Source organism: Mus caroli, chromosome 16 (assembly GCF_900094665.2).
Source record: "Mus caroli chromosome 16, CAROLI_EIJ_v1.1, whole genome shotgun sequence".
NCBI lineage: Eukaryota > Metazoa > Chordata > Mammalia > Rodentia > Muridae > Mus > Mus caroli.
Window position 1 is genome coordinate 42,779,406 of NC_034585.1, and position 20,962 is coordinate 42,800,367.

Below are 20,962 nucleotides of genomic sequence, written 5' to 3' on the forward strand. Positions count from 1 at the left end.
TGGAGAGATCCACAGTGCAGGCCACCGCAGCTTTTGTGGTTTCCGCTCACATTCGCATTAGCACCTATAAATAAACTACCATTCTTTTAATACATTCTTATTTAAAACAGAAAAGCGAAATAGGAAAGGGGCAAAGACAAGGCAGGGAAATGTACCACTGACAAGTTCAAATTCTTCCACGATTAGTACAGCCTGAGGATGGCCTCTTAAGGATCTTGGGATGGAAGGTATGGGGAGGGGCAGAAAGGAAGGCTTAGGGAACAGGATGAAGGGCATGGGGTGGGGGACAGGATGGAAAGCCTGGGAATAACAGGATGGAAGGCATGGCGTGGGGTGAGGGGAAACAGATGCATTTCCAGGTCAGCAGCAGAACCTACAGGGGGAAAGAGGCTTTCTCTTGCTGCATATGGCTGTTTTGGTTTTTTTTTTGTTTTGTTTTGTTTTGTTTTTTCCCGAACCTAGCCTCTGAACTTCACAAATTTGACAGTTTGTATTGTTTACAGTTAAACCTAGCTATTTTTTTTTCTCTGTTGCTTCCTGTTCCATACACACAGGTCTTGTTTATCTTATAACATTAGCAACTTCTTTTCCTGTCTGCTTCACTGGTATCATCTATGCATGCATGCAAAGAAAGAAAAAAAAAACCCACATGACTCAAAAAAAGATCTACAGGTGGCCAGAGAGATGGCTCCATGACTAAAGGTGCTCGCTGCTCCTGCAGATGACCTGGCATCTGTCCCAGCATCATTGTGGCACCCACAACTGTTTCAGGAGATCTAGTGCCCTCATCTGATCTCCTCCAACTACAGAACACATGTGATGCATATACATATGCTCAAGCACAGATAAATAAATAAGTACACTCAAGCACACATAAATAAAATTAAATAAAGATTTTTAAAGATTAAAAATATAGGCCGGGCGTGGTGGCGCACGCCTTTAATCCCAGCACTTGGGAGGCAGAGGCAGGCGGATCTCTGAGTTCGAGGCCAGCCTGGTCTACAAAGTGAGTTCCAGGACAGCCGGGCTACACAGAGAAACCCTGTCTCGAAAAAAAAATATAGAGAAAAAAATTAAATTGCAAACCAAAAGGAGTTGGGCATATGGCTAGAAATTTTGTTGAAAACAGGACAAGTGTTCTACCCAGAGCCGAATGACTTCAGAAAGCAACAGGGCTTCGTCCTAAACCCTTCAATTATTTCACAGATATTTGTTGAAAGCTTAGGATGAACCGGGTGTTATTCCTGTCATCAAGATGTGTGGTGACCACAAAACTTATCTTCTAGAACAAAACAGTGTATATGTGCATAATATTGTTTCTCCAAACATCTCAGTATGCTTCATGTTAACCATAACATATTGCACCCAGAATTCATACCTTGGAAGTTCTTCTCTGTGACCCAGTGGTCAAAATCAAAACTAAGGTACTTACATGTTAGTGTTTCCCTAAAGAGAAGGGAACAAACCAAGCCCGTACCCAGATTCGAACAGACCCACCCTTCCAGCCCCACCCAAGGGCAATTTCATGGGAGATAGGTTTACTTTGATTCATGGTCTCATTCCATCATGAAACAAAAAGCACAGTGGACTTACAGCAGCGAGAACACAGCAGTAAAGTCCACATTATGGAAAGCAGAGACTGAAGCTTGGACCAACCTGACTGGGCCATAACCTTCGACTGATTTCCTCTGGCAGTCTCCTTATGCCAGCGAGCCCCACCCACTAAAGGTTATACAGCCTCCCAGGACAGTACCACTAACTGTGAAACAAATGTTTAACGCATAAGGCTATGGGGGACATTGCAGATTGAGAGTGTAACACTCTGTGCCTAAAAAGCACTGCAGAGAAAGAGGCTAGGAATAGGCTCCTCCCAGAAATGAGAGGAGGGCACAGTCAACCCCAGCTCAACCTGGTCCAACCTGGCTTCATCTTCCTCACACATGCGCACAATCGCTTCTATCCCCCAACTAACTGCACTGTCTTAATGAGGTAAGACCCAAGAGGCAGACGAGAAAACAACCCAGTTGCAAAAATAATTTATTGTAAATGTTTGTAGACCGTTATATATTAAAATTCCTTGTTACTTAAAAAAAAAATAGTAAAGGCGCACGAGAGTTCGCAGTTAACATGTAAAAATAAAATTAAATAAGGAAGAAGAAAAATCTACCTGTTTCTGGAATTTAAGGAACTAACCTGAAAGTGAAATCAATAAGTTACAATGCAGCAATTATCATTGTGCTATATTACTATAGTATATAGTAGTTAAATAAGAAAGCAAGTTCACATTGTTCAGAACCCTATTATTGACACATATTCATACACAGCTGCCTGCCATAATGACCTGTATCCATGCCTCACCTATCTGAGGTATCAGACTAGGGAATTTCTCATTATACAACCATGAGACTAACTCTCCCAGAAAATTTCCAGGAAGGCAATTTCCCCAACAAAACAAATATTCTGTTGTCTTATGACAGGCAATCTATATCCATAGGTGACTGATACAGTCACTAGCTTCCTTCTATCCCTCCAAGGGACTTGCATACTGTTTTGGACAGTTTCAAAAGGACAGAAATTCTCTGCTTAGCGATCATCTGCAGGAAGACACGCAAACATCTCAAGAAATTGAGTCCTACAGGAATCCTGGTGATACCAGGTAACACAAAGCTGGTGTGTGGTATCAGTAGCAGAAATTTAAGTAGTCTTAATGATCCTTTGATGACTTCAATAATAATAATTAATAATAATAATAACCCACATGAGTGGCAATCTTAAAAGATGGCACCCTGGCAAAACTCAGAAACATGTGTTTGTTTGTTTGTTTGTTTGTTTGTTTAAAAAAAGATAGTCATCTCAGCAACAATGCAAAGATGAGAAACAATTAAGACACATCAATCATCTTTCTATATATAATACTCCACGATATGCCTGACTGAGCTCAACTGTCAGGTATAGGTGGTAGAGTTAGGCGAAGACCTACACTCCTTAGGTCTTGGAGTCGACTTCCTTTTCCTCTTGCCCTGGCTCAGGGGTCCATCAGATGTAATTGTGACTGGGGAGAGGGCTTCAGTAAACAACTGGTCCATCTCCCTCCTCCCCTTGGCTACCCTGATGCAGCTTGGACTCACCCCATCAGCTGGAGTTAACAGAACCTGCCTAAAACAAAGCCAGATGCTTATCTCTGCAACACAGGAAAGGCACGCATGTGCTAGTAGAAGCAGCCAGTGCGTCAAAGGCAATGGGAATCTCCTGTGGGATCTTAGATTCACCCCAGACCTCTAGCTCCTGAACCCAGCGGGGACAGCTCTCAATCTGCTGTTCTGTGATGGACCCAGCCTTCACATCTGGGTAGAATCAGTGGAAGAACTGTCTCCTCCTTCCGGTCACTGCTAGATTCCCTTCTGAATTGTTTTCCGTCTGAGACTCAGCAGAGCACTGCTTTCAGACGCAGACCATCCCCCATCACTTCATTCTAAAAAGAAAACAAAGGCAAATCAAAGTCACTGTGTGCTTAGTTTGATCCAAACTAGAGTCACCTGGGCAAAGAATCTCGATGAGGGATTGCCTAGGTCAGATTGGCCTGTAGATGTGACAGTGGGGGGCTGCTGATTGCCTTAGTTGATATGAGAAGACTCAGTCTGAAAGTGGGCAGGAACATTCCCGAGCCTGGAGCTCTGGACTGTGTCAGAGTAGAAAGAATGGCTGAGCATGAAGCCCGGAAGCATTTCTTTCCCTTTGGCTCTTGACTGTGGTTATGACGTGACTAGAAACTTCAAGTTCCTGTATCCCTGGGTTCCCTGCAGGAACAAAATGGAACCTGAAATTGTGTTTTTATCACAGCAGCAGAAATGAAACTAGGCTGGTCACTAATTTTCAAAAGCCAAAGAAATTACTCTGGACATTTGTATTTACATACGGTGTCATAGAGTCTGAGTAAATAATCTTAGACCAAATTGGAAACGTCATCAATTCTGAATAGAAAATTTTCACTCTCTGTATGCATGCACAAATACACACACACACACATATTTGTGTGTGTGTGTGTGTGTGTATGCTGAATACTCTTCAAAAGTCAAATAATGTTTATTGGATGCTCACTTATTGTGGTGTGATTCATGATAAACATGTTGATGTAGCCTCTTGGATGATGAGGGCATTTTAACATTTGGCCCCTCTTTATAATCTACCTGTGACAATAACTGTCAAGTGTTAGCCCCTCAAACCACCATCAGTGCGCCAGGAGAAACTGGTGAGGGATATGGTGGGAGGTGGTTGGCTTGGGTGGAGGTGTTCATATAGATCCTGGCAGACATTCTGCTGTTCTGCAGTGAGGTTCTTTGGGACGGTGGTCTTTTTTATTTTTCCATAGTGTTTTCTCACTGCTCCGTCTGCATACAGGATGTGAACTCCAGAGCAAGAGATCGGTTTGTGCAAGAGTGAAGAGTTACTTGACTTGACACAATACAAGACACCAACACTGCCATACCAAGTTGTCCATCATTACAGGACCCGCTTCTTGGCTTTCCCTACTTACCATAGAGCAAGAGAGATTCTGGGTCAAGCCCGAGACTCTCACAGGTAGATATGTTCTTATCGTGGAAGCTCTGTCGCATGATGCCAAGCACCAACTCTTCACTCATCATATATTTCATAAAGTCATCATCTTCAGATGGAACTCCAAACTGCAAGTGATAGGTTACCGTGGCATTTTCAACACTGAAAACCAAACCATTAAGACATCAGACAGACATTATAACGAAGAAGCAGAAACATATCGAGACTCAGACACCAATCTCAGCATTAATATTTCTTTGGCTCCACATCTTCCTGGAACCAGCTTCAGAGGACACACTAGCCCGGGAGAATGCACTGCCCTCGAGCCCTCCTCCTGTGGCCATCACACAACCACTGCCATCTGCTCACACTTTAGGGGACTGCAGAGAGTGGCTTTGGAAGGGAGGGACACAATTCAACTATTATAAAGAAAGACTGAGCGTTGGCATAGCACCCATCTGATATTAGCTTTCCTGCTGTGTGGCGAGCCCAGAAGCCCCTCCTCCATCCCTGTCTTCACGCTTTCAATGCTGCCACTACATGTACACATTGGGGATACTTAATGAGTTCTTTTAAAAATGTTTATTTATTTATTATTTCATAGGTTCTCACACACACACTTTGATCCTAGCCTCCCCCAAGTTTAACCACTTAACCTATAAAATTATGATGGTCTGGCAACCTTATCAACTCCCTACCTCTTGATCTCCCAGAGAATGGCCTGTGCATTGCAATGAATCATACCGCCTGTGTTTGGGGAGATACTCCTTCATGTACACTTCCAGAGCTCCCGACGGCACAATAATCATTTTTAAAAAATCTCTTAGTAATGAGATCTCAGGAATTTTCATCCCTGAGGAGGCTCTAACCCTTTCATCTTTCAGTACACACTTTTCTAAATTTTTTACAGTGAAGATAATTATAGGTCTGTCCTAAATTAGTAGCTTAAGTGGCTTCCTCAACATTTAATCTTTCACAAGTAACATTTAATTCTTCTATTGCTTTGGTCAAGATGGCCCAGATTAGGCTCAGCAATAATAAAGAACAAATTAACAGGAGGGCACATCAGAGAGATTCTTTTAGAGAGAGATTTATAGATGCTTTGGTCTCTCCAGAGTTAATCAGGCCACTGCGATGCCAAGGATAGGCAAAGAGCTCCCTCTGGAGGTCAGATGTCACATAGGTCAATGACTGTACATTTTATAGTACAGGTTTGCAAACTCTCCCATATAGCAAAGAATTGTGCCAAGCCCTATGAACCAAATAAATTACAGTGTAAATTGAGACTCTGCCCAGACCCAGTTACCATGGTGCCATTAAAGGCAGTGTTAAAAGCCCATTTTCAAACTTCAATCCAGCTAGCCTAGTTTGCAGGTATCATTAATTAACCCTTAGCACAGTGATTTGTCACTCAGGAGGATGGACAGGCACAAGCGGGCAGGCAGCAATTCTGCATACCACTGCTAAGGATCTGGACTAACTGATGAAACAGGTCTTGAGTGGATGTTCAGAAGATCAAGCTGAAAGCTAAGTGAGAATATCAAGGTGTCTGACCCAGTCTGAGTGCACTGTCCCTGTCTCTCTTGCCTCTACCACCCCTGTCTCCCCTGGTAGATTTATAAAGGTAGCCATTTGAAGGAGGTATTTTTTCTGTGGACTTTCCCACAGCAGCGCACCCCTGGAGTAGATCTAGCCACTGACACAGCAAGAGGTACTTTCTGGTGCTAGTGAGCCCGTTATGGACCTCTCTGTAGACACAAATGCATGCGCTGAGCATAAGAATATTTTTTTTTACATGTGCAAGGACATCATTTTAGATGTGATGGTTTTGAAAATTCTAAATAAACATTAAAAACGTGGGGGCTTGGCAGTAGAGGCTCAGTTGGTAGATTATTTGCCTAGCAGGCTTGAAACCCTGGATTCAAGAAAACCTTACACAATGGCACAAGCCTTTAAGCCCAGCATGTGCAGGCAGGAGGACCAGAATTCAAGGTCAACCGTGATTACATGAGTTCGAGCTATATGAGACTGACTGCCCCCTACACACACACACACACACACACACACACACACACACACACACACACTGACAGTTCTTTATCTGAAGTACTAAAGTTCTTGGTTTTTTTTTTATTATTTAGAAAATATATTTTAAAAATCTCTCTCTATCTCATGTGTGTGAATGAGAGAGAGAGAGAGAGAGAGAGAGAGAGAGAGAGAGAGAGAGTTGGGTTGCTAGATTCCCTGGGCTGGAGTCAAATAAGAGTTTGTGAGCTGCTAAACATGGGTCCTGGGAACGGAACACAGGTCGCCTGGAAGAACAGGAAGTGTTCTCAATAGCAGAGCAGTCTTATCAGCCTCCCACCCCACAAATAACTTTTTAAAAAATTCTCTAATACTAATCCTTGGCCTAATTTCTAGACCTGTTTTACTTAGTCTTTTTGTGGGTTTTCCCTGTGTCTACTCCCACCTATTGAATGCTAAGTTCAGATCCTTTATATCCATAGCAAGGGCAGATTCTTGGAAAGACCCAGGATGCTCATAGTGGCTCCACTACAGCTCTACTATAGTCTTCAAGCAGAAAAACGTGTCACAGGGATAGACCAAAGTATGTGAGATCCAACTATCCAATGTTCCCGTTCCTACACCCATATTTGTGCCAGTGACTTATGATTAAAGACAGTAGGGTCCCCATTGGGCAGCAAGAGACATCTGAAGAAGGAAGACAACATCAAACTTCATGTCCTTTCTAGTCCTATCTCATCAAGTTACCACTGATGCTACCTGCTCCTCTCTCGGATCTACTGGTATTATGATTTAAGTGGGAGAATCCCAACATATGATGTTAACTTTGATCACTACCTCCCAGTGACACCCTTGGAACAACTGACAATAATGCTTTCTCATATAAATCTTATTTCCAGTAATCTCAGTAATAAAAAGAATCATTTATTAAATTATTCCTTATACTCCTTTACACAGACACACGCACAAATGTGTGTATCTTTTGACTGGTTCAAACTATTAAATTTCTTGAAATTAAAAAAAAAACTGTAATGTATACATGCATGGGCACTGAATATAGTAAACATATGCACAGGCAAAAAATTAAGGCAAGCAGAGTTGTTAATTTTGTAGGAGTGAGTGTCATTCATCATTGGTGGTAGCACTATAGAAAGGAGACAGAAGAGACAGGTGCGTTTTTATCTTCTTAATGTTGTATGAGGCCAGTATACCCCTGAGTCATCGCTGCAACACATAACTCATGTCCCTGCTAGTACACTACTCTCTGAGATTTGTGTTTATTTTTGCCCTGAATTGATTTCTGTGTCTATTGTTAAACAGAAATGTTTCTCTTAGATGGACATGCTTTTCCTCTCTGTGGGTGACCATAATTGAATCACATAATTAGTCCCCGATTTCCTTCTTTCTGCTTTTCCGAGCTAAGATGTTGCCCTCCACCATTGCAGTATGACACTGTGGTTTTTACTCCCAAGTCTTCTCCTGCTGCAAAGCTCAGGGAGATCATTGGGGGGTGAATGGAGAGAAGTTGGGTAGGTGAAAGATCCGAGCCCTTACCTGAAATCCAAGATATCAGCAGAAGTGAAAAAACGACTCAGAGCTGGGGACTGTTTATACATGTCCGTGAGCTAAACACACAACAAGAAAAGAACACACATGTCACTGAGGATCATCTTACATAGCACCAACAGAAACAAATGGATTCAGGACAAAGGAGAATTCACTCTGGCTAGGAATTCACTGGTTTGGGGTTCTGGACTAAGAGGGGAAAAGTGTAAGCTGACCACAAATCAAAGCTCAACTCAACACTCAAGTGAGATCTAAATGGTCTAACTAGCTGAGTCTCCCTGACAGCCAGGCAGCCACGCACGTGTCTGTAATCCCAGCATTCCCAAAGCTGAAGAAATGGGTAAGTTCAAGGTAAGACTGGCTTGGTTTTTTGTTTGTTTGTTCGTTTGTTTTTGTTTGTTTAGTTGGTTTGTTTTTTATAATGAGTTCTAGGCCAACCAATGCAACATAGTTAGACTCTGTCCAAAAAAAAAAAAAAAAAAGTTAAAATGAACTCATTGATAAGGCCCAAGTGACTTACTGGGAATTCTCAACTTGACTTATAAGTTGAGCATACACTTGGTATCCTTAGTGGTGCTATGGTCAGCGATGCTCAGCAGGAACTCATAGAAGCACCATTAACTGCTAGGGCAGGGGATGAAATGGGGAGGGATCCCTTCAGCATAAGCCACTCAGTACCAGGACATCACTGGCCCTGGGCTTCTTTCTCTCTTCTTCAGAATGTCCTTGTTAGGGGAATATCTATCCTGACTGTCAGGTCTATCACTCCCCGGGACAAAGGAACAAATGATGAAGTTGCCAAGATATGGAGATTTTTCAGCAAAATTGCATTCTAAAAACATGATGATGCCCATGGTTCTCCCACCTAGGCTTTACGCCTTCACATTTTGCTGTGCAGTAACTTCACAGTCTGCAATGCAGTTCCTAGTAAACCGATTCATAGATTGAAATGATCAAAAATATACAAATGATGAAGTAAGGGTAGGTAGAGGATACACAACCAAAGAGGCCTATGAGATTGGGCAAATGAATCTTTAAGAGGGAGGGGATGGAGAGGCTAATAGATCACTGGTCATGTGAAAATGGAGGGGGGCATTCTGGGGGCAGAAGAGTACATCAAGGATTGTGGCTAGGAGACAGGAGAGGAGCTGGCAGTGTGAATTGACAAAACTGTGTATGTGAGAATACTAAGGAAACCTGTTAACATTGTATGCTAATTTAAAACGGTAGAAATTCATTTACTACATCTAATATATTAAACATTGTCACTTGGCTCAAAACACTTTCTTTCATTAGCCTACAGTTAGGCAGATCCACCTAGCATAAAGCCCGTTTTATAACAAGGTGATAAACTCATGAAATTTGTGTATATATTGTCCTCAAAGCCAAAACATGAAAACACCACCAAAAGTGGTCTATAAGTTAAAAATTGAGAACATTATTCCTCCATTCCTCGGTACTAGCCATCACCTGACATTGCTACATATCCTTTCTTCACTTATATTTAAAAATTATTCTTTTCTTATAGAATCATAAAGACATGGTGTTTATGTTTTTATGCAAATAAAATGTGTTATATTCTATACAACCTTTTAAGAGCTGTTTTTTTTTTTTTCCTCATCAGAAATGGTCTCACTATCTTGCTCAGGTTGGTTTCAAACTCCAGTATCTTCCTGCTCCTGAGTAGCTAATATCACAGATATGTGCCATTGTCCCCAAATTGAGGAGAGATTAAAGGAAAGGCCATTGAGTGACCTGTCCAACCTGGAATGCATCCCATGGGCAGGCACCAAACCCTGACACTAAGCATGGCTGTCCTCTGAGAGGCTCTACCAGCAGCTGACTGAGATAGAAGGCAGATACTTACAGCCAACCATTGGACTGAGTTCAGGGACACCTATGGAAGAGCTAGGGTAGGGATTGAAGGATGGCAACCCCATAGAAAGAGCAATGGTGTCAAATAACCTGGAGCTCCTAGAGACTAAGCCACCAACCAAAGAGCATACATGGGCTGGTCTGTGGCTCCAGGTACATATGTAGTATAGGGCTGCCCTATCTGGTCTCAGTGGGAGAGGATATGCCTAATTCTGAAGAGACTTGATGCTCCAGGAAAGGGGGATGCCAAGGGCAGGGTTGTAGGGAAGGGGTGGATGGTGAGTGGAGGGGCACCCTCTCAAAGACAACGGAGATGGGATAAAGAACTCTGGGAGGGGGTACTGGGCGGAGGACAACATTTGGAATGTAAATGAATAAAGAAATGCTTTTAAAAGACTTGCTTTTATACTGAAAATTACTTTCAAGATTTATGCATAAGATACATCTCAGGGTCCTAAAGTCCAGGTCCTACACAGAATGCAATAAATCATTATACTAGCTCATCCATTTCCTCACTGATGGGGACTTCCTTCCATGCTGTCTTTATCATAAACTATGCTAATACAATAGCTATCCTCAACCACCTCTGTGCACCTTTTTGGTTGTTTGAAAATCTCTCTGAGATACATATTGAGAAATGGAATTGCTTGTCCAAAGGCAGGTGCATCTTTGTCTCAACTCGTTCTTGCTGAACGTTCTTCATTTTCCTCTCCTCTCTGCAATCAGACCTGTTCCATTTGCCCTAGTCCTACTAGACTTAAAAACTTTTCTCCATCTCACTGATATAATATCACATCTCATACTGCATGTATTGCCCTTTTTATTATAGGTGGAGCACCTTTCCATGTGTTAAAGATATGTGTGTGGGGCTGGTGAGATGGCTCAGTGGGTAAGAGCACCCGACTGCTCTTCCGAAGGTCCAGAGTTCAAATCCCAGCAACCACATGGTGGCTCACAACCATCCGTAATGAGATCTGACTCCCTCTTCTGGTGTGTCTGAAGACAGCTACAGTGTACTTACATATAATAAATAAATAAATCTTTAAAAAAAAAAAGATATGTGTGTGTAGTACCCATGTCCTTGGTGCCTATGGAGACAGAAGACATAGAATTCCCTGGAACTGGAATGTCAGGCATTGAGGGCTGACATGTGAACCCTGGGAGCCATAACTATAACAACAAAGCCATCTCTCAGCTTCCTTTTCCAGGATTTAATTAGTCCTCCCATCAAGTTTCAGAGATACAAATCATAACTATTTTGTACTAGGAAACATATGGCTGAACAAATTTACACTGCATTCCTTCTGTGCTTTCAATGGAAAGCTAAAAACCTTGTTCTCTAACATAATAGTTCTAGGACATATCAGGACTAGGCTGGGATCTGGTACCACTCTCAGTGTGGGCACAGCTCTGGGATTAGAATAAAGTCACAGCTATACCGAAAGCAAAATCAGACCCACTCTTGCCCAACCTGCAAATTCAACCCTGACACTGTTCTGGACCTTTCACTGTACCAGTAGTGACCTTGTAATGAGTTAGCCACTTCCAAGTATATCAAGAAAGTTTGGTGAGTCATGCTTTATTCAGTAGCAAGCACTGAAACATATAAAATCCAGCAGGGCCCTATCAGGGTGCACACCTTGTCACCTACCTAATCTCAAAGAGGCTGCACAACCAAACACACTCCTGCCTAACTCAGCAGAAAGTCAACGGCACTCAGTGTTTGTAATAACTCTGATCTTAAGAACAGAACCTTTGTAAGACACAACAGGCATTTTGTCACTCCTTTTCTACAGATGAAGGATGAGTATTTCAAGAAGTTAAAAACTTGCTGGTTTCTTGATATATAGCTGGTAAATTCTAAAGGCCAAATTCAGTTTTAGGTGCGATAGACATCAAGCCCGGATCCTTTCCATTTTACCTCACTACTCAGAGAAGTTAAAGCAATGGCAGAGCACATCTAAATTATCATGAATGAAAAAGGCACAATGTGATAGGAACTTTGGAAGAAAAGGGAGTCATCCTAGTTCTTTGAGCTCTGGTATGAAGAAAGTGGATGATGGATAGAAGTGGAGAAATTCAGGTTCTAAAATGGTACTTTTACTGCTCAGCATGAAGCGAAGGTGAGGGAGGATGCAGGATGCTACAAAGGATGTTTGTTCAAGCACTAAAATTATTGCTAATAAATAAAAAACATATGCCTCTGGTAAATCATGCCTATTGTTTTTTGTAAAAATTTATGTGTTTATTTACTTTTGTGCATGTGCATGTGTGTGCATGTACATGTATGTGCATGTACATATGTGTGTGCACCTATATGTGCATGTATGTAGAGGCCAGAAGTTGTCTTTCTCTGTTGCTGTCCACCTTACTTTTTGAGCTAGTCTTTCTTCTTGAATCCAGAGATCATGAAATAGCTAGACTAGGTGGCTAGCAAGCTCTAGGGATCTGCCAGTCCCTCTCCGCTCCCCACAACTCTCTCACCACCAATAGAATTATAGATTCAGCATGGGTGCCTTACATGGGTTCTAGGAATCCAAACCCAGTTCCTCATGTTTCCATAGCCATCTCCCCAACACCTATCACAATTTCAAACCTAGTATTTGTCCCTGTTCCTCCCTACATTCACCCTAGGGCCGACCACTCTGTTTGCACATAGCAGACTAGGGAAAATGTCAAAGTTAAAATTGGAAAAAGAAGATAGAAGGTATGACTGTGCACATTCTAAAGGTCTTCTCGGAGTTGTATTTATAGTGACATTCCCTAAAAGATCTCTGAATAACTTCAGAGTTAGGGCAGTTGTTGAAGAATAACTTCAACAACTGCCCTAGTGCAAACTTTCAAAATAGCACTAGTGATCTCTTCTATAGAGATTGCATTCTCCACTTGAATTTCAACTCATTCCTCAGATGCTAAATTGACCGAAATACTGCCTACTAAATAATCAAGGGAGAATCACTGCTCTGGCTGACACTTCTCAGTGCACACATAGATATATTGATATTACAAAGACTCAGTTCAATGAACAAAAAGACTTCTTGGGTGAGACAAGAAGACTCCTCTATCTCAGTTCTTTGATCTACTTGATTTTGCATTGGGTTCATAGGAATCCTGGTTACAGAGCATTTTCCAAGCTCGAGACACTGTCCACTTGACGGTTGTAATAGTGATCTTTGTTGTGAACAGTATCCTCTCAAAAGCATTGTTGTTGTGGCATTTTTGTGTCTTTGTTTGAGGTCTGGTTTGGTTTGGGGATGGGATGGTTTGATTTTGAAGACAGAGTTTCACTCTGTAGACTAGGCTGGCCTGCAAATTCACTCTGTAACCCAACTTGCAATCTTCATGTCTCGGCTTCATAAGTGCTGGAATTCCATACATTAGCTATTACCCCTACCTCCTCAAAAGCTAAATGCTTAACAATCTGGTGAACATCAAGTGTTCCATCCTTGGCTAGAATGACTATGTGCTTATGAGGGCACCAGGAGCAAGGAATAATGGGTTGAGAGCAGAATCACAGGGTGGCCATAATTGAGGGTAGTAGCCCTGCTGCACTGTGTTTTGGTCACACATTTACCTGTGTGGAAGTCCAAAGACAAGATGAAAGTTGCTAAATAAAAATGATTGGGGAATATCTTGAGATGTGGCTTAGTGGTTAGGAGCATGCACTGGTCCTATAGAGAAGCCAGGTTCCCAGAGCCCATACTAGGTGACTCACAACCCACCTCTCTCCAGTTCCTGTGGACCTGACACATTATGGCCTCCATGGACACTTGCATACATATGATGCATATAAATTCACACAGTCCTACATACATACTCATAAATAAAATATTTTAATCATTTAAATATTTACAGGATTTCACTGATGTTGCTACACTCCTGTACTCCAAGTTAAACATCAAAACAAGGTCAAAATAGCTCAAGCTTTCATATGTCACTGGGCTGAAATTAGGATGCGTATCCAACTGTCTGGTAAGTCACATTTGAAGTGACAGTCAGATTTCCCAATAGGCCAGTTTCAATTTGCTTGATAATGAAGTTTGCCCAAATCTTTATCTTCACTTATAAAAACCAATAACTGGAAATAATCTATGCTTAACAAATCAGCTACTTTCTGTCACCCAGTCTCCCTGTCCCGACATTACAAGGAAAGACATTTTGAAAGTCCTACCCATTCTCTTTTGAGTACTCCTTTCTTCAAACCCTTCTAGTTCTATAAAGTCAATTTACTTACTCAGACTACCAGAGATTTATTCTTTATATGGAATCCTGTACACATTTCTAGAACTGGAAATAAAGTCATCACTGCATGGTGCGTGACTGGAACCAGCACCGATGAGGTTAAAACTGGAGGATGGGGGCTTTGATGACAGCATGGGCTACATAGTGAGACCCTGTCTCAGAATATTCCTAGGTGTGACAAGAACTCTTTGATAAGCTGGTCAAGATTGACTCACAAAACCTTCAGTCTGTCTGCAGAGCTTCTACCTTGCAGAAGACTCTTCTCCATTTCTCATCCCACAAACCATGCACCGACTCTTCCAACCAGGAGGTTGGAGTTACACACTTCTTCACCACGTTCCAATCACCAAGTTCCTCCAAGTAAAGTTGCCTCTGAAGTCTCAACTCTTCCTTATGACCCCCGTGGCTGCCCCAATTTAAACTGCCTTTACTTCTCAGATGCACTGCTGCCTCGAAACTATTCTCTTCAAGTACTGTGCAGTACCACACAGAGAGAAGAAACTGAAAATCTAACCATGTAAGTCTACAAGTGAAAACCTTTACATAGTCTACTAAAAAGTGGGGGAAATTTCCATGACTTTCCTATTCTCCTAATCAATTTAACCCTAGAGAGTCCTCAACACAGCACACTCAGATTGAGTATGCCATTGCACAGACCACTGAAATATAAATATCTCCTATTGTCCCATCTCTCTGTCCCACTTTACAAGGACAGTATGTATATCCTCTGACATTACCAGCCCTTATTTTATAGCTATCCTGAGGACCAGCTCCTTCATCTACTACCACCCCCAATTCACATAATTTAGATGTACCTCCTTTGTAACTGCATGAGCTGGGAAGGCAGGGACAGCAGGATCCCGGGGACACACTGGTCAGCCAACCTAACCAAACAGGTTGTTTCCTGGGACCCAGTGAAAAATTCTGTTTCAAAAAAAATAACATGGAGAGCAATTGAAGAAAACACTTGAAATCAACCTCTGGCCTCGAGATGTGCACACATGTGCATGTGCACATACAAATGACATGTACACATATGTACACATAGAAACAATCCCAACAACCCTGTATGGAACTCAGTAATGGGGCATACTACACTGTTTATAACTATTTGGTTGCTTCCCCTGCTTGATTATGAGCCCATAAGCAAGGACTATGTGGCCCTGGCACTTGGAATCATTAAATCTTCAAGGAATACAGATTGGGTAAAATATAGGAGCAGCATATGTGAAGGAACCCTGGCTTCTGAGATACCCATAGCTGGAGGTTACAACCCACTTGCTGGCTTTGCACCACAGAAGACCCACTTCTAAGCACCTTCTGCAGCTAACATTCAGACAAACAAAGCAGCTTACTCTAGAGCTCTTTGCCAACTCTTCTAACAAAACTCATAATCCAGTGTTAAGACCTCAGCAAACAATCCGTAAGACATAATCACCCTTTCAGTGAGCAAGCGATGCAGGTCCTCTTCATTAGCACACTCCTCTGGAATCTTGAGCATGATGAAGAATGTTTTGTTTGATGATAATTCGAGTATTTCATTTTCATCTTCGTCGATATACGTCACTGAACAGATTGAGGGTGTAAAAATAATGGTGAGTGCATGCATTGAATAATGAATTTAATAAAGCCAGATGTGGCAGTACACACCTGTGATCCCAAAGCACAGAGGCAAGGGAACCACTTCAGATTCCAGGCCAGCTTGCTCTACATAGCAAGCTTCCAAACATCCATGACTTCATAGTGAGACCGGTTCTCAAAATATACAAAGCAAACAAAGGTATTCATGCCGTTGGCTTCTATAACTAAACATAACTATCAGTGCTCGTGGACGCTAAAAGCTTGGCACAGTCATTAACTACAAGCAGAAATACTTTCTTTGCTTAACCAAACAGAATGAAAGAGAGTCACTTGTTTTTACTGCGATAAAAGTTTTGTTGGTTTTAGGTTAGAAGAGTCTCAGACACCACTGGATATAGACGAGGGGATGAACCACGAGGAAAGAATGGAAAGAACATGAACTGTTCTTGCTACACTGAATCTGAAAGTTTAACTAGGTTCCCTGGTATTGGAAGAGTTGCTTGAAACCAGCATGGACTCATATGAGGAGTGATTTGTCAGCAGCTTCACTGCAGTTCAGCACTGTCAGAGACCATGAAGGGAAAGTGGTACCATGGACAAGAATGGAGGCGAGACTAGAAACTCAAGATATGAGTCCATGTCTCCAAGTGGTTCAAGAGACAGGGCATGGGCATGAAGTCATCACTCCAGCCTGTGTTCCACAGGGGAGGGATGTTGACATACTCTGAAGGGAAACCTAACCTTCACTTGGAGCCCCAGGGCCCCAAGCCTGCAGAGCAACTCATAGGACAAGGAGCTCTGTGTTGCTTGTGTTCTAATGACAGAGCTAATTGATTTTTTTTAAAGAGTTAGAGCTGGAGGAAAGAAGGAAAACCACATGAAGCCTGGAGCCAGGACGGAGAAACTGGCACTGACATGCTTCTACCAGGTCTCCTGGCTCCACTCCAACCTCACAGGCACACGGGGGGTCACCTCATCTGCCCTGTGAAAAGCGTGGGCTGGGAAACAAGGTGTTCTCAGGCTTCCCCCTCAAATTCTGTGTCTCATACGTCACCAGCTCTGCCTCTTACTGGACTTTGAAAGGTCATCTTGGTGTGAAGTCAGTGTTTGTGATAGAAATGCAGATAAAAGGCAGGGCTTCTCTGTCTCAAAAAAAATCTAGGTGGAGAACAATGGATGTCAGCCTGTGGCCTCCACATGTGCATGCACACACACATAGATACACACACACACACACACACACACACTCCACTGAACATGTTCAACAGTCTTACCCAGATGTTAACCCTGTGGACTACAATAATAATCAGTATAGTAAAATATGCCCATGGATACAATAGATGCAGGAATGCCACGGGTGTAACCAACTGCCCTCTGATTAGATTTAAGGCCCACTGAGTTTCTTCCCTGGAAAAAACTCATACCTACTGTTGTAAATTCTGGCCTAGAGTCCGTGATGGAGGGACTTATAGGCCACAGGAGTAAATACCCTACTATTATTCGATGAAATAGACATCAGAGCAAACTGCTTCTAAATCCTTATCTTTACATTTGTAGATTAGTAGTGTTCTCAAACGTCATCACCAGAGAGGTTCCCTTATGCAATGGATGGTGGTGAAGATAGACATTCAAAGGTAGCCAAAATGCAAAGAATATGTCTCAGTGGTTGCTCAGCCATGACTGGGCATCTACACATACCCCATCACCAAAGCTCAGAGACAACTGTGGAAGAAGGATTGAAAAGTTCTTAAGGCAGAGCAGTGGTGGTGCACGCCTTTAATCCCAGCACTTGGGAGGCAGAGGCAGGCAGATTTCTGAATTCGAAGCCAGCCTGGTCTCTCTCTCTCTCACTCTCTCTCTCCTTTCTCAACAGGAAAACGGATTCGTGTGGGAGAGGGCCTGGCTCGAGCAGAACTATTTTTATTCCTGACCACCATTTTACAGAACTTTAACTTGAAATCTCCAGTTGATCTGAAAGACCTTGATACTACTCCAGTTGCCGATGTATTTGCTTCTGTGCCACCCAAGTTCCAGATATGCTTCATTCCCCTCTAAATGGATTTCCCCCTAAAGCCCTTTCCTTGAGGGTATAGTTTACCTCTTCTGCCAGGCATGTCTCTTTGACCCTATCCCAGAGTTCTGGAATCCCATATATATTCCTACACAAACTGATCTATGTCCTTCTTTATTCATAAGACAAAATAGTAATAAACTAAAATAATGTCCCAAGATGTTTCTTCAACATAATACATACAAAGAAAGCATGACATCTCTGGCAGTCTATCTCTTAAAGATACAGGAAATGCCTATCTTCTATTTGAGGCAATTTTTAGGGTTACTGCAAAGCAAGTCTGCAATTCCCTATGCTGTGCAATGGTTTATGGACTTCAGCACTGTTAGTTCTTATCTGATGATGAATTACTAACATATTATTATTTTAAAACTGAGAAATGTGACAGTTTTAAAGCACTGTGTGTTTTAAATAAAAGTATTATAATTCTGAAAAAAAAAAAAAAACAGGTCAGCCAGGGCTACACAGAGAAACCCTATCTCAAAAACAAAACAAAACAAAAAACAAAAAAAAAAAAGAAAGAATGAAAGAAAGAAAGAAAGAGAAAGAAAAGAAAAAGGAAAAGGAAAAGAAAAAGAAAAAGAAAAAGAAGAAGAAAAAGAAGAAGAAAAAGAAAAAGAAAGAGAATAGTTTGTAAGATCTCGAAATCAGGAAGACAAGAATGAAGCCTGCTCAACTGGATAGGTCAGCCGCCCTCATGAACTCACAGCAGCTGTGGTTGTCTGCACAAGACCTGCACAAGGTCAAGCTGATCAACATTCTAACCTAGAGGAAGGAGGGGCTCCTGAGCCTCCACCCTCCAGGAGCTACAGGAAGTTAATGGCTTCTAGGGAAGGAAGAGACAGTTTGTAAGGTTTAGTCCTGGTAGGTCAACTATGCTTTAGATGGTCTCACACCTAGGAGTTTATGGTCAGCACAAATTAGACCTCATAGATTATTCAAACAAACAGAAAATGAAAACACAAGGACTTGACATTGGGAAGGAGTGGGGGATGGGAATGGATGGGACAGGAGTAAGGGGAAAAATGGGGGCTAATATGATCAAAATATATTGTGTGAAATTGATAGAAATATTAAAGTTAAAATTTAAAAAAAAAAATCACTAACTTCTGACAGACACTTCTGCTTACTAACCCACCCAAAAAAGAAATGTCTTTTTCTGGCTTCAGTAATCATAGTAATTAGTTGTGCTTACTTTGAACTTTAAATAATGGAACCATACTGGAAATAAACAAAACCAAAACAATACAAAAAAAAAAAAAAGCCCAGCATGATAGTATGTACTGCTAATTTCAGTTCTGGAAGGGGACAGGCATTTGTAGCTCTGTGGTGGAAGACTTACCTAGCATATATGACTCCACATTCTCTAGTGCACTTGAGTGTATACGCATGTATGTATATTAGTTATAGAGTTCTGTAGACTCAGAGTGTACAAGGTAACACACAGAGATGACAGCTATAAATAGGACCAAAGGAGGGTAAAGGTTAGACTTCACAATCAGATAACTGCTATTCACCGTGGTACAACAAAACTGGAGTCAATAGACACAGAGATTTAGAAATATTCAGAGTAAGATCCCAACGCAAAGCTACCTCTACACTCTCCAGTAAACAAGAGAAAGAAAACAATACCTCCGTGACATGGCAAATCCCATGGAGGGTTGTTTTGAAGGAGAGATGCAGGAACTACACTTAGAACTTTTGGATGCTTAGGATATTTTGTAGGAAACACAAGTAAGACTTGAGTCTTGGGAAGGTCGAAAAACTCCAAAGATCTAATAAAAAGACTGTCGGGCAAAAATATGATGTAACTTTCAGAAAGTGGGTCAAGGGACTAGCAATTAAGCTCCTACCCTGAAGGATCTTTTTCAGTTTCAGCTGTTCATGCTATCTACCAAGGACTTCCCGATGAGTCACCCTAACCAGGAAGTATCTCCCTGTGAAAGGAGTCTGCCAGGTTCATGTGACGTCAAAAGACAGAGGTTTCACCCTCTACTGAAAACGTGAGTAGTCCACTCAATATTGTATCACGTAGAAAGTCTCTGCTCAGTCATGTCACAGCATTTCTTCCTGCAGAAGACTGTAAACTAAGAAGTAGGCAGGTCTGCTGCAGTGCTGGGGAAGGCCATATGGGGGCTCCCGAGTGCTCTAACTTTACACCTGTTTTTCAAGAGGCATTTCCAGGATTCCAGAGCAAAAAGAAACAGGTGAAAGTGCTTAAAGGTCTCTCCAAATTATCTACAAAGAAAGTGACTCTGCAGGAAGGAGGAAAGCACTCTCATCCTCCCCTGTGGTGTGATGGTTTTAATGAAAATGGCCCCCCATAGGCTCATATATTTGCATGTTTAGTGCCTAGCCAATGAACTATTTGGAAAGAATAGGGGGCATAGCTTTTTGGAGTGGGAATAGCCTAGTTGGAGGGGGTATGTCAATTGGGGGTGAGATTTGAAGTTTCAAAATCATTGCCAGGCCCTCTTTGTCTGTTTCTCTCTGTATCTGTCTCTGTCTCTGTCTCTCTCCCTCTCTCTCTATGGTATGTGTGTGTATGGTATATATACCCTTATATACCATACCACACACATTCATATACATATATGATCCTCACATCAAAAATTTTACAGTTCTTCCAGGAGAAGGAAACTAAATTGTCCATTAATACAATTCTCCACAGAGCTGGAACAAATCCAGTTCTCCAAAGGAAACAAGCTTCACTGGACTCTGCCCATAAATTGACAATTAAAGAAAATATCAATGTTAGCTGAGTCTGGTGAACTGGTGACCTCTTATTCCTATTGTGTACACAGTCCATGTACCATATGTGAGGCTGAGTAGTGACTCTGAATCAGTCATCACTTCAGTGCACACCAGAGCAGAGGAGGAGATAAGTCCACCCCAAATGTTAGACAATAACAAGTGTTCAGTTGTTAGAGGACAGAGAACAACAATAAGATCAGCCACCTTGCATTAAATCACCAAATACAGGAGTGTCTTTTTTTTTCTTTTTCTTTTTTTAATTTTTAATATTTTTATTACATATTTTCCTCAATT

General features: G+C 41.8%; 1 protein-coding gene across 1 annotated transcript in view; it reads right to left on the minus strand.

Moving 5' to 3' along the window:
* Positions 1 to 2,020: 2,020 nt before the first annotated feature.
* C16H3orf52 (chromosome 16 C3orf52 homolog) overlaps positions 2,021 to 20,962 on the minus strand; it is a 27,489-nt gene continuing 8,547 nt past the window's right edge. Inside the window, exons 3-6 of the mRNA XM_021185631.1 lie at positions 15,701 to 15,828; positions 8,134 to 8,204; positions 4,535 to 4,716; positions 2,021 to 3,472 (exon numbers count right to left, since the gene is read on the minus strand). Of these exons, the coding sequence (XP_021041290.1) occupies positions 3,468 to 3,472; positions 4,535 to 4,716; positions 8,134 to 8,204; positions 15,701 to 15,828 (386 nt within the window). The 3' untranslated portion in view covers positions 2,021 to 3,467. The remainder of the gene's footprint in view (positions 3,473 to 4,534; positions 4,717 to 8,133; positions 8,205 to 15,700; positions 15,829 to 20,962) is intronic.